This window comes from Heloderma suspectum, chromosome 1 (genome assembly GCF_057233095.1).
Source record: "Heloderma suspectum isolate Gila_16-S chromosome 1, 16-S_ref, whole genome shotgun sequence".
Taxonomy (NCBI): domain Eukaryota; kingdom Metazoa; phylum Chordata; class Lepidosauria; order Squamata; family Helodermatidae; genus Heloderma; species Heloderma suspectum.
This window is the reverse complement of record NC_139458.1, coordinates 225,841,825-225,855,051: the sequence shown is the minus strand read 5'-3', so window position 1 is coordinate 225,855,051 and position 13,227 is coordinate 225,841,825. Positions and strand designations below refer to the sequence as shown.

At 43.5% G+C, this 13,227-nt stretch overlaps 1 protein-coding gene across 19 annotated transcripts in view; it reads right to left on the bottom strand.

Annotated features, from left to right (window-relative positions):
• Positions 1-13,227, bottom strand: part of PCNT (pericentrin) — a 278,152-nt gene that overhangs the window by 63,750 nt on the left and 201,175 nt on the right. For all 19 annotated transcript variants that reach the window (XM_084820798.1, XM_084820789.1, XM_084820783.1 and 16 more), the window contains one exon: positions 2,341-2,443. In XM_084820798.1, coding sequence (XP_084676924.1) covers positions 2,341-2,443 — 103 coding nt within the window. The remainder of the gene's footprint in view (positions 1-2,340; positions 2,444-13,227) is intronic.

The following is a 13,227-nucleotide window of genomic DNA, read 5'->3' as shown; positions in this document are numbered from 1 at the left end:
TATTGAAACTGAAATTCAGGCTCTACAAGTAGAATGAGATAAATTTAAGGAAACAGTGGGCCTGAGAGTAAATTTCAAGAAATCAGACATTTTTTGTTTACATTTTCCTTCAGGTGAGAGTCTCACAAAGACTAGGGATCCCATTAGTAGATAATGGTTTTAGCTATTTAGGGATTCAACTACCTAGGAATACACAAAAACTCTTTAAAATAAATTATGGGCAGCTATGGAAAAATATTTTGAAGGATGTAAGTAAATGGGAGAAACTTCATCTTTCACTTTTTAGTCGAATAGCAACTATTAAGATGATGGTCCTTCCTAAGTTAACATATTTGTTTTAAGTATAACCTCTAGAACTTCAATATAAGAAATTGCAAATTTGCAGAGTAGATCACAGCAATCTATATTTAAAAGTCAGACTCCATGTACAGCCAAAGTTCTTAGATATAGGCAATGTGCAGTAGGAGGATGGGGTATCCCTAATCTAATATTATATTATGAATCATATCATAGAATCATAGAATAGTCGTGTTGGAAGGGGCCTACAAGGCCATCGAGTCCAACCCCCTGCTCAATGCAGGAGTCCAAGTCAGAGCATCCCCAACAGATGGCTGTCCAGCCTCGTCTTGAAGGCCTCCAGTGTGGGAGAGCCCACCACCTCCCTAGGTCACTGGTTCCATTGTCGTATTGCTCTCACAGTCAGGAAGTTTTTCCTGATATTCAGCCGGAATCTGGCTTCCTGTCACTTGAGTCCATTATTCCGTGTCCTGCACTCTGGGATGATATCAGTTATCCACAGATAATAATAATCATTGGATACAGGTGGAAAGAACGATGTTACCATCACAGATAGTGGATTCATGTTTATATATTAAAAATGAAATTAAGCAAAATATGTGTAAGTGAAACCACTACATTGAGAGCAATTTCACAGGTATGGAGAGGGAGGGAAGGAAAATTACTACCAGGGATATCCCTTACATTGTCATCTGGCCTTTCGCTCTGAGGATCGACCAATGGATACAATGGCCTTTAAAGAGAAGGGGCTTTATAGGCTGAAATAATTTTATTTGAATGCCCTGCCCCTCCCCATGAGTTCTGGAGGACTCATTTGAATGAGGTTGGAATAACGTGGTTAGCATGGTATCAAGTAGGTATGTTCATTACAAGAGAGGATGTCAAACAACAGGCCTTGAGAAATTTAACACCATTTGAATCCATACTTAAATTCTTAGTCAAGGGGGAGAAAGGCTTGGTAACACCATATTTACCAAGGAAGGCCTGGCGTGCTATGGTCCATGGGGTCACGAAGAGTCAGACACAACTTACTGACTGAACAACAACAAAATTGATTTAGATATGGATTTAACTAACAGTTTAAAACGAATGTGGGAACTGGTCTGGGAAACAGAAATAGAGGATGTTTTATGGAATTCAATGTTGGAAAAATTCCCATTTAAATCCGTACCTATTGAGAGAACAAGCTTAGAAGATTCTTCAGAAATGGTATATGACTCCGATTCGTTTAGCTCGTATTCATCAGGAACTGTCAAGATTGTGCTGGAGGGATGCAAGGAACCAGGATCCACCCAGCATATGTGGTGGTCCTGTGTAAAAGTGGCAAAGTTTTGGACTGCAGTCTTTGGTGAAATTGATAAGATACTTGGACAGCAACTGGAGAGAACACCGGAGTTGGCACTTTTAGGATTATTTTGGGGAAGTAATAGAAATTGCTCCTCGAAGCCGTTGGCTGGATTTCTGTTGGCGGCAGCTAGACTGGTTATTGCTCAATTCTGAAAGGACTTAAGAGGAGTCTCACTGGACTCTTGGTGGGCTCGAGTTTGGAAGATTGCCTTAACAGAAAAATTAACAAATAAGTTACAACTGGTGAAAGGAAGCAGGAAATAAGATACATTTATTATGGATTGGTATCAATTTATTATGTATTTTGGCAATACTCAACTTCATAACACTCTGCCTGTAGCATATTGGTCTCTCTGGTTCATGTGAATAATGTATTGTGTATTTTTCTGCCTTGACCTATTATAATTTTTGATATGCCTGAACTATTGCATGTAAGGGGATGGGTGAGGTGAAAATATAAGGAAATACATTAAAAAAAACTTTTTAAAATGTCAATTTATGGTTCATTTGCATTCTGCTCCTACTGCCTGCTGTGGGCCACTGCATCACCCTAAGAGTGTTGAAAAATATGGGATCTCATAGTTGACTAGTACAAACCCAACACATACTCCCAAAGTGACCCCAGGTAAATCCCAAGAGGCAGCTCACATTTGAGAATGTCACTGAAATAAGTGATGCATGGATCAATTAACTTACTGCTGCCATATTCAGTACTTGCATTCTCAAGTCTGGGCATTGTAGATTTTAGATCATCTTGCAACTCGGGTGGCATCAGAGTGAAGCCTTCAGCGTCTCTCACCTATTCAGAAATGAAGATATGAAAATGGAATTAAAATTAAAAATTGCTCCACAACATTTATTTATTTTATTAAATTTATATTCTGCCTTTCCAATAAAAACAGTGCTCAAGGTGGTTAACAATAATAAAAATCAGATAAAATACAGAGCTATAATTAAAACAAAAACACAGCAATTGAAAACACATTAAAAAAGAGAAAAAGACAGCACTAAAAACAGCAGTGCTGAACCTCTTTCACACCGAGGGTCAAATTCCATGTTGGAGAACTCTTTGGGGGCTGCATTCCAGTGGTGGTCAGAGCCCAGAATTACCAGCATATTTTGGCTTAAATATCTTAGTGCTGATAACTAAACCTTAGGACAGGCATTTCAACCTTTTAGAATGGGGAAAAACTTGAACAAAAGAGGGGAAACCACCGAACAATTGATAGTCAGAAGAAAGGGGTATAACCATCTAGGGAAACCCAGAAGGACAGACTGGGAAGCATATGACCTTTCAGGACCACAGAGTGACTCTATGCAACTGGGGTGGGGGGGCAACATACAGTCACCTAATGCAATTCTCTGCTGGTAGGCGTGGAACCACTGCAACATAGTGCCTGCCACCCACAGAGCCAGTCCAGGAATATACTATGGTATCAAAAGTCGCTGAAAGATCAAGGAGAATCAACAGGGTTGCATTCCTCCTGTCTCTCTCCTGATCGAGCTCATCTATCAGGGTGGTCAGGGTTGATTCTGTCCCCAAAGTAGGCCTGAAGCCACACCGGAATGGGCCTAGATAATCTGATTCCTAAAAGAGTGCCTGGACCTGAGCCGCTACCACACTCTCAAGCACCTTACTAAGAAAGGAGTGTTTGCCACCAGCCACTAGTTATCATATACCTCTGGGTCCAGGGTGGGCTTTTTCAGGACTGGATGTATTACTGCCTCTTTCAGGGCAGCAGGCACCACTCCCTCATGCAAGGAAGTATTTACCACACCCTGGACTGACTTGGTCAAGCCCTCCCCCCGCTCAAATCAGTCAAGATGGGCAAGGGTCGACAGGGCATGCGGATGGTTGAGTTGCTACAAACACCTTGCCTACATCCTTGGGCTTCAGAAGCTGGGCAAGGCCATCAATTCCCCCTGACCAGTGACTCCTGGTTCTAGAAAAAATCTGCTGATCCTTGTACTGGAAGGCGTTGCAAATATGCGAACATGTTGGTGGTGGGCTCTCCCACACTGGAGGCATTCAAGACAAGGCTGGACAGCCATCTGTCAGGGATGCTCTGACTTGGATTCTTGCATTGAGCAGGGGGTTGGACTCGATGGCCTTGTAGGCCCCTTCCAACCCTACTGTTCTATGATTCTATGTGTTCCATGCCAGAGTTCCAACTCATTAAACAATCTGAGCATAAGCCAACTCATGTAGACTCCATTTTCTGGGGTTAAAATGTTGTCTGCTCAACCAGTTGGCTTGGAAATTGTCTTCTCCTCTGATGTACAGGACTTGATGTACTGCATCAGCTGTTCTGCCCACCTGAAAAACAGTATGGCCTGTTTGTAAAATTCTGAAGACCTAGCACCACCCTGCTTGCTGATGTATGACGGGATTCAGGTGTAGCTCGTATGAATCATGTTATGGTTCTTAGTTCAAAAACACAGAAGGTGAAGTGGGTCTCAAGAGGAGACCACAAATCCCAAACCACTATATTCTTGCACCAGGTTCCCCATCCTGGACTAGTTAGTTCCAACTGAGGAATTCCACGCTCAAAGTGTTCAGACTATGGTCACTACACAAGGAAGGCTCTGAGCTTCACTGAAACTGGGACTGAGCAAGCCTCCCAGCCCCATTGTGAGGAGTTGGTGGTGAAGGGCCATCTGGAGGGGCCAAAGTGGTGTCAGCCCCACAGTACTAGGTCTATGCTTGACATAAGCATGCCCAACAGCTGAAAGAGAAAAAAGGAAGTGCTCCACAGGACCCTCATCATCTGAATGATGAAGATTCCTAGTTGGCTCCTTCTCCCACCTAGTGCCAATGATAATTTCCAGATGATGTAGCCAGTGAATGGGTTGAAAATTAGTCCCAATTGCTGACAAAGCTCTACTCTACAGAGATGCTATACCAGTACCATCTGTCTCCCTGCTTCTTCACAAGAGGGGGCCATCATCAAGATATACAGGTTCTCACCAGTAACTGTAGTTCTTTGCGTGGTGATTTGTGCATTCACACACATATGGGTGCACCTGCACAGTGCCTGGTGAGAACATTCTAGAGCTGAAGAGTATTTTGGCAGGAGCCCCACCCCCCACTGATCGCACATATCCCCAGGAGCAGCTCCTGCTTTTCCTGGTTCCTTGAGACCAAAATCTGAAGGATACTGAAGGGACAAGACACCTGCGCAGTGGTGGAATCTGTATATAATACTTCATGGTCCCTGTGTATCACAGATATATGGGTAAGTGGCAAACTATACACTTACTGAAGGCAGGTGCTATGACAGCACAGAAGAAAGAACAGCTCTCCTCAAAGCACCAAAGAACAAGTCGGTAATGACATATGAAGGCTGATGGTTGTGACCAAGTGCTCTGTAGAGGTCCAGAACTGAAGCTACCATGGCAAAGGCAGTGGTGGAAGCTGTAGCCCTGGTAGAGAAGACCAAACAGGTTCACAGAAAAGGCAGAGATACCAGTTCATATGGAAATCAGAGACTACCTTGGGGAGAAAGGATATGTCCGGATGAAGGAGCACCTTATCTCTGTGGAAAGGTAAGCCATATCTGCCCTTAGAGCACAGAGTTTGCCAGCCTAATGAGCTGAAGTAATAGCTGCAAGGAAGACCATTTTGAAGGTAAGCAGATTGACCCCTAGTGATACCAGATCTCCAAAGGCTTCCCCATGAGGCTGGTGAGGACAATAGAGAGACTCCAAGGAAGAGAATGAGGCTTTGTGTGAAGGAAAAAGATTCCACAGAGCTTCCATGAACTTTTTCACCAAATGGTGTTAAAATACTGTGAAACCCTCTATGGAGTTGTGAAAAGCAGTCACTGCTGTGAGGTAGAAGCAGGGAGCACTAGTGTATGCCCCTGCAGTGGGCTTCCAGAATTTAGAGGTGCCAAGATAATGATAAGCCAGATCCAGGTTTGCTTACAAGGAGACTTTGTTGAGTCCTTACAGTGCACAGGAGTACCCAATGGTTGGATCAGACAGCTTCTCTAAACCCAGAGCCAAAGGGTAAAATGGATTTTATACCATACATGTTCGCAGTGAGATAGCATGACAGAAGCAAGCGTTAATGAGCATTCATCTGCAACTTTCCCAACATAGACTAACAGTGCTTGTTCAGAAGGAAAACAATCAGAACTTTCCCAGCACAGCAACCTGTAGCTTAGCATAAACATAGCCTCACTTCTCAGGCACATCCTAGGCCCTGATAAGATACCAGAGCTCGGTAAGCATGGAATGTGCTGAGGCGGCAATAATGACCTTCAACTCACCTTGCAAGAGAACTGCACTAATAATGAACCAAAGCTGAAAGCATTATGGATCTCTAGGCCCCTCTAAAACTACTGGTGACTTGGTTACAGGCCTGGGGCCATTACAACTAATCCTTTTGAATATAGGGAAAGAAGGGAGTCAAAAACATGCTGCAACGGGCAGTAAGCAGGGTCAACTGAGCTGAGAAGGCTTTAAAATGAGTCCATCTTGCTCTGTAGGAGCATTGAGTGGACTACTTACGTACAGAGTCTAAAATGTAGCAAAGAGATTGGGAGATTAAACCTGCCAGTATGCCAGTCCAGGTGACAGAAGGTACTGTGGAAAAGGGTGATGAGATCTGGTAGAAGAGAGATGTGAAGATATCCCCGACAAAAGAGAAGTACTGGTATGAGCCAAAGTTGCTGAAGCCACCAAGGGGTATTGAGAATAATGTGGCATTGTCTCATGGCACTTTCACAAGCACTTTTGTAATGAGTGGGATCAATGGGTTAGCAGAGAGTTGGTAAATATTCCATGAAGGGAGAAATGCATCCCCACTGACTTAACCGCCCAGAGAGCTTCGGCTATTGGGCGGTATAGAAATGAAATAAATAAATAAATAAATAAATACCCCTGCCAGTGGAGACGTCAATTGTCAGGCAGCGCCAAAGATGCGCAGAGTCATTGGCCTCTCCGGTTAGGTTGGTGGCAATCAAGAAAATGTCCCTGTTGCCACACTACTGCCGAAGAGAGAGGGTGAGCCAAGCATGGTGGACAATTTCATGCCTCTTCGTTGGTTGATGTAGAAAGTCTTGACAGCGTTGTCCAAGGCGATTTGTGCCATGCAACTCGTCAGATGTTGCTTGTAAGACTGGAGAGTCTTTGCGATGGGTAAGAGTTCGAGAGCACTCAAGTGGAGCAAAGTTTCCACAGGGGTCCAGATATCATGGACCCAAATGGAACTGCAGTAGGCTCCCCAGCCTAAAAGGGAGAAATCTTTTGAGACACTACGTGTTGGTTCCCAGGGGTGGAATGGCAACCGCAGAGGAGGTTCAGGCACCACTGCCACCAGATGAGAGAGGTCCTCACTTGCATGGATTGAGTAAGAAAAAGAAGATTGGTTTGAGTGAGATCAGGGCACTGACAAAGAAACCAACTTTGGAGGGTGCGCATATGCAGGAAGGCCAGCAGGACTGCCACAGTTGTGGCTGCCATGAGATTGAGCGAGGATATCCACAGTCTGTGCACAGAGATGACTTGTGTGCCAGCCCAAAAAGGGTTGAACACTGTTGCTCAGAAGGAGTGCCCTGGAAAAGGAGAGTGAAGGTAGGCTCCAATGAAAGTTAGGACAGTGGCTGAGATGAGGTGAGATTTTTCCTTGTTGATGCAGAGGCCAAGAGTGCGCAAGGTATGAAGGGCATAGAGCATCTCTTTGTGGAGGCTAGGTCTGAAAGAAGTGACCAGGAACCAATCACTGACGTACAGGAAGACGATGAGTTCGTGAAGGTGTGTGGCTATGACCACAATGCATTTTCTGAATACACTTGGAGCTGTAGCAAGGATGAATGGAAGGACCCTAAACTGGTACGATTGGCTGAAGACTCAAAAATGGAGGTATCAGTGATGAGAAGGATGAATGGTGCACGTAGGTGTTGTTTAGGTCAATGACCGTGAACCAACTGCCCCTACAGAGGAGAGTAAGGATTTGGAACAGGGTGACTGTCAAAATTTTCTGGGACAGTAGAAGAAATTCACATCTCACAAGTCCAAGATGGGACAAGGGCCACCATTATGTTCGGGAACTGTGAAATAATGGGAATGGAATGTGGTGGTGGGGACGGGGGGACTACAGCATTGTGACAGTGGATGTTATTGGATGTCACTGTGCGGAACAAAAGTGAACCCAGTAATGAGGAGGAGGATGGTCAGGACCATAGGAGTAGTAGTCATAGCCAGAGAGTTGTGCCTTGGTAGTCCTGAAAGTCCCAGTAGCAATGGTGTGGGGGTGCTCTATCCCAGGCATAATGAGTGGGACGAATAGAACCCATGTCCGTCCCATATGTGATGTGGATGCAAAAGGGAGTAATGCAATTCAGGAGACATCCAATAGGATTAGGGGGAGGGCAAGTGATCCCTAGAGAAACGGCACCTTGGAGCCAGAGAGGGAGACTGGTTCTGACAGGATTGGTGAGGAGGAAGTGGGGACATATCCATAATCTCTCCCTCAGAGGCACAGCCTATAACCTGGAGCACAAACAATGGAAGTGGTAAGATCTCTGAAATCTTGTCCAAGATAGGAGGAGTTGGGACCGGGTCTAGAATGTCTTCTGGGATGGTGAGACACTGAAGATCAGTTGCAGGAAGAGTCTGCGCTGAAGGATTTGGCTGCTTGGTTTTTGAGGACTTATGCTTATGAGGCCTGTTTTTCTTTGCTTTCCTGGATCCCAGTGGATGGGGAGGAACCTTGGTGCTTAGACCTAAATTTCTTAGGATGTGCAATGTCTACTGCCCTTCCAGGAGTCGGAGGAGTGGTGTGCTGAACACTCATTTGCAGAGGGAAGGCCTGGTCATATGGTACTATAGGGGTGGACTGCTCAGTCCTAGAGGCCTGTGTCAGTACCGATTCATTTTTACTTTTTATTTTTCTCATTTTATTTTTCAAAAGAAATTATAAAACCACATTAATATTAATTCAGAATCCCTCCCCAATCCCTCCCCCTGCTTGGACAGTTTCAGGATTCTTCTTCTCTCCTCCTTTATTTTCTATTTCTATTCTAAGGTAATATATTAATTCATCCTGTTTCATTCCTTTATTATCTTCTTCTTTTCATGAGTCCCACAAATTTCTATAAGCTTCTACCAAGATTATTCTATTCAAACAGTGTTTCATAAAGTCTATATCTTTTTTTCCAGTCCTTCTTGAATGTGTCTGTTTTCTTTATTCCCCTGTACACTCTTAACTTCTGTATCAACTTTTCATTTATTGCTGTGTCCCAGATTTTCTTTTTCCACCAACCGTATTGTCAGTATCCAGGACATCTTCCAATTACTTGCAATTAATTGCCTTGCAGCTGTCAAAAGGAAGCCAATTAACGTTTTTCTCTCATCTCTCTGTTCAATAAAGCTAATTCTGGTGTTTTACAGATCTCTTGATCAATAATTCTTTCTATTTCTTGAAATACCTTGTCCCAGAATTTTCTAACCCTTCTACATTCCCATCACAGACATATTTGAGTGCCATTAATTCCACATCCGCTCCAACACAAAGGTGATAGATTCTTATTCATTTTTGTTAACTTCACTGGTGTCAAATACTACTTCTGAACCAACTTTAGTCCACCTTCTTTTATTTTGGTGGATACTGCTTGAAAGGGAAACCAGTGTAAAAGTTGTTTCCAAACTTCTTCCTCTCTCCTCTTCATTATCTCTTTCCCATATCTGCTTTATTGTTACATTCCCCCTTATCTCCTGCTTTATCAGAATTTTAATTATCTGTTATACCTTTATCTCCTAATTGATAATTATCTACAAGTTTTTCCTATTCTGTTAAATCTCTTGTGCTTTGCCTTATTATCTTTCTAATACTTATAAATTTACTGATTTGCATCCATACTAACCATGACATTCCCATACTTTGTAAACAATTATTCCATATTTCTTGTGTTATAGGGTTCTGCTGTTCATTAAACTTTCTCATTTGGGTCAATCTTATTTCTTTCAACTTATTTTTCCCCACTGCTTTCCCTTTGATATCAAACTCCAGGTGCGCACAAATCGATATTAATGGAGAAACCTCTGGCATTAGTTTCTCTTTCCTAAAGTTCCATGCTTTTAATAATCCTTTTATTGTACTTCTGTTGTCTTATTTGTTGTTTTATATACTTTTTAATATAAAATATATTCTGTAATTCCTCTTCCTTTAATTCCATTAATTCCCTTTCTATTTCTATCCAATTTGCCCTCACCCCTTCCTTCATTATTGTTAACATATGCCTTAGTTGGTACACATCATAGTATGTTTTTAAGTGTGTTATACCCCACCCTCCTTCTTGCATAGATCTGAAAACCTTTGCTGTTCGTGGCCTTTTAGTTTTAAAAATATTTTTTCTATGCTGTTCTGCCATATTTTAAACCCTTTACATGGAATTTCTTGTGGAAGCACATTAAAAAGATAAGTAAATGTTGGTAATACCATCATTTTTATAGTCATAATCTGATCATTAAGTGTTAAATTCATTTTTTCCCATCTCGCTATGTCATTCTTTATTTCTTTCCATAACTTCCCATAATTTAGTTTCAGCACATTCTTCTGTCTTTAGGAACTTGAACTCCTAAATATTTGAATGTTTCTGTCACTAAAGGGATAACTGTCATTTTTAAAATTTCTATTCGTTCTTGTGGTCCTATATTCAGAGTCAGGGTGACAATCTTCAGAGCTGGGGAAGAACAGAGCAGAGGCTCAGAGGGGGTGGTATTGGGAGCAAGAGCTGACAATGCCTGTTCCCACAGAAACGTGTTTGTATGTGTTCTCGCCTGAGGTCTGCAATAACCATCTCTAGGATCTTAGTGAAAATTGTGGACAACATGGCTAGCCCACAAAGCAGCCTTGCTGTAAAAAAAAATTCAAGAAATTTGGTTGGAAGGTAATGTGCAGACAGGAATTTGTCCAGTGCCACATCCAGTTCAGAACCTTCTCCTTGGCACACCAGACCCTAAGAAATCTGTTGACTCTCTATAGTCTACAGATAGGATTGCTGTGGCTTCTCTGTTCTCCTTGAGAAACAGAAATGGCAGGGGAAGAGACCTCTTTTCCTTTCTGACAGTTGGGAACAGGATCCCGAACTCCAATTTGAAGCTGTGAATGGCTTCAAGGATGTGTATCTGCAGAATCTGAGCTACATGGAGTGGGAAGACTAGGAATCCAATGCAAGACACTTTCAGAATTTATATAATATTCCAAACAGATTGTCCCCTGGACCTAAAGATTCAAGGGGGTCAAGGGGGGGCATCAGTTGGGTCCTTTGGAATATCTATAGCTGGAAAGAGGAGGAGGAGAACTCGAACATCTTCTGTAATGTGGATGCTTAGCTCCAGGATGGTAAAAAGGGTTTGACAGGCCTTCTAGTAACCCAAGTCTGCTGGGAGCCTGGCCACAGGAAGAATAGATGATAAAACTGCCCTGGAGACAGGAGGGGAATGTGTGAGAATATTTTCTCCTCCTGGTCTTAGAAAAGACTTTAAAAAAAGTTGTTTCCTTAGGGTACATGTGAAAACAATAAGAGTGTGGTTAGAGGACGAGCAAAGAGCTGGATGTGCCAGATCTCGTCTGATCTCAGAAGCTAAACATGGTCAGCCTGGTTAGTACTTGGATAGGAGACCACCTAGGAATCAGGCTTCCTGCACTGAGCAGGGGGTTGGACTCAATGACCTTGTAGGCCCCTTCCAACCTTATGATTCTATGTCTGTGTCTAGAACGGTCAATAGCAAATGGGGAGGGGGGGATATTCTCCTAAATCCACCAGAGGGAGCTGTGACCTCAGCTACCTGCCAAGGCAAGAATAGCTAGCAAAGTGACATTAATTCCCAAAAGAAGTAATGGAAAATGAGTGAGTTACATGTTAAGCCTTTACTGTATTCAGGTAGATCTAAGAACGCACTCTTCAGACTGTTCTGGTAATTACTTTCATTTTCCATTTTACTTCTGTGTCTGCTAAACAGCCCACAATTTGGGCCTACAAAAAGTGAGAAAGATGTGCCTTTTTTTAACTAGGGAACTTAGAATCATAGAATAGTAGGGTTGGAAGGGGCCTACAAGGCCCCATTGAGTCCAACCCCCTGCTCAGTGCAGGAATCCAAGTCACAGCATCCCTGACAGATGGCTGTCCGGCCTCGTCTTGAACGCCTCCATTGTGGGAGAGCCCACTACCTCCCTAGGGAATTGATTCCATTGTCGTATTGCTCTAACAGTCAGGAAGTTTTTCCTGATGTTCAGCCGGAATCTGGCTTCCTGTTACTTGAGCCTATTATTCCGTGTGCTGCATTCTGGGATGATCGAGAAGAGATCCTGGCCTTCCTGTCTGTGACAGCCTTTCAAGTACTTGAAGAGCGCTATCATATCTCCCCTCAGTCTTCTCTCCTCAAGGCGAAACATGCCCAGTTCTTTCAGTCTCTCTTCATAGGGCTTTGTTTCCAGTCCCCTGATCATCTTTGTTGCCCTCCTCTGAACCCTCTCCAGCTTGTCTGCATCCTTCTTCAAGTGTGGTGCCCAGAACTGGACACAGTACTCCAGATGAGGCCTAACCAGTGCTGAGTAGAGGGGAACTAGTACTTCCCGGGATTTGGAAGCGATGCTTCTATGAATGCAGCCCAAAAGAGCATTGGCCTTTGTTGCAGCCACATCCCATTGTTGGCTCATATTCAGCTTGTGATCGACAACAATTCCAAGACCCTTCTCGCTTGTTGAGCCATGTATCCCCCATCTTGTAACTGTGCATCTGGTTTCTTTTTCCTAGGTGCAGAACGTGGCATTTATCCCTATTAAATGTCATTCTGTTGTTTTCTGCCCAGCGCTCCAGTCTATCCAGATCACTTTGAATTTTGTTTCTGTCTTCCAAAGTATTAGCTATCCCACCCAATTTTGTCTGCAAATTTTATCAGCATTCCCTGCACCTCCACCTCCAAGTCATTAATAAAAATGTTGAAGAGCACTGGGCCCAGGACTGAGCCCTGCGGTACCCCACTCATTACCTCTCCCCAGTTTGAGAAGGTCCCATTGATAAGCACTCTTTGAGTCCAATTCTGTAGCCAACTGTGGATAACACTAAATTTAGTGGATAACACTAAAGAGTCTATAAATAGTAAACATTAGGTCTCTTTAGAACACTGAAGCAGTGGAGAAGGGAGCAAATCTCATTTTCCCCAAATACTGGAACTTGATCCAAAGTGATACAAGAGAACAAATGTGGTAAGAGGCAACCATTGCAGAAAAACAAGAAAAAAATCCTTGTTCCTCTAGGAAGCAGAACTGAATATATCCCCAGCTTGAGGCTGGCATATTAACAGGCTCACTCAGTCATCCTGGAGGGCCCTCTCAGGAACATTGCAGGGCTGAGCATCTGATGGTGGTGGTAGTGGTGTGTGTGTGGCGGCGGGTGGGATGGGGGGTCCAAATTGTAATCTCAGGTACTGCTTCAGTTACTCCTGCACCATCCCCAGTAAATGATCCAAGTCAACTCCCAACTCCAGAGACTGATCTTTCCCATGATGTGTGCGGGGGGGGGGGGGGGGAGGCAAGGCCCAGTCGTCCCGTTGGAACCCTGAAAAGGCAAT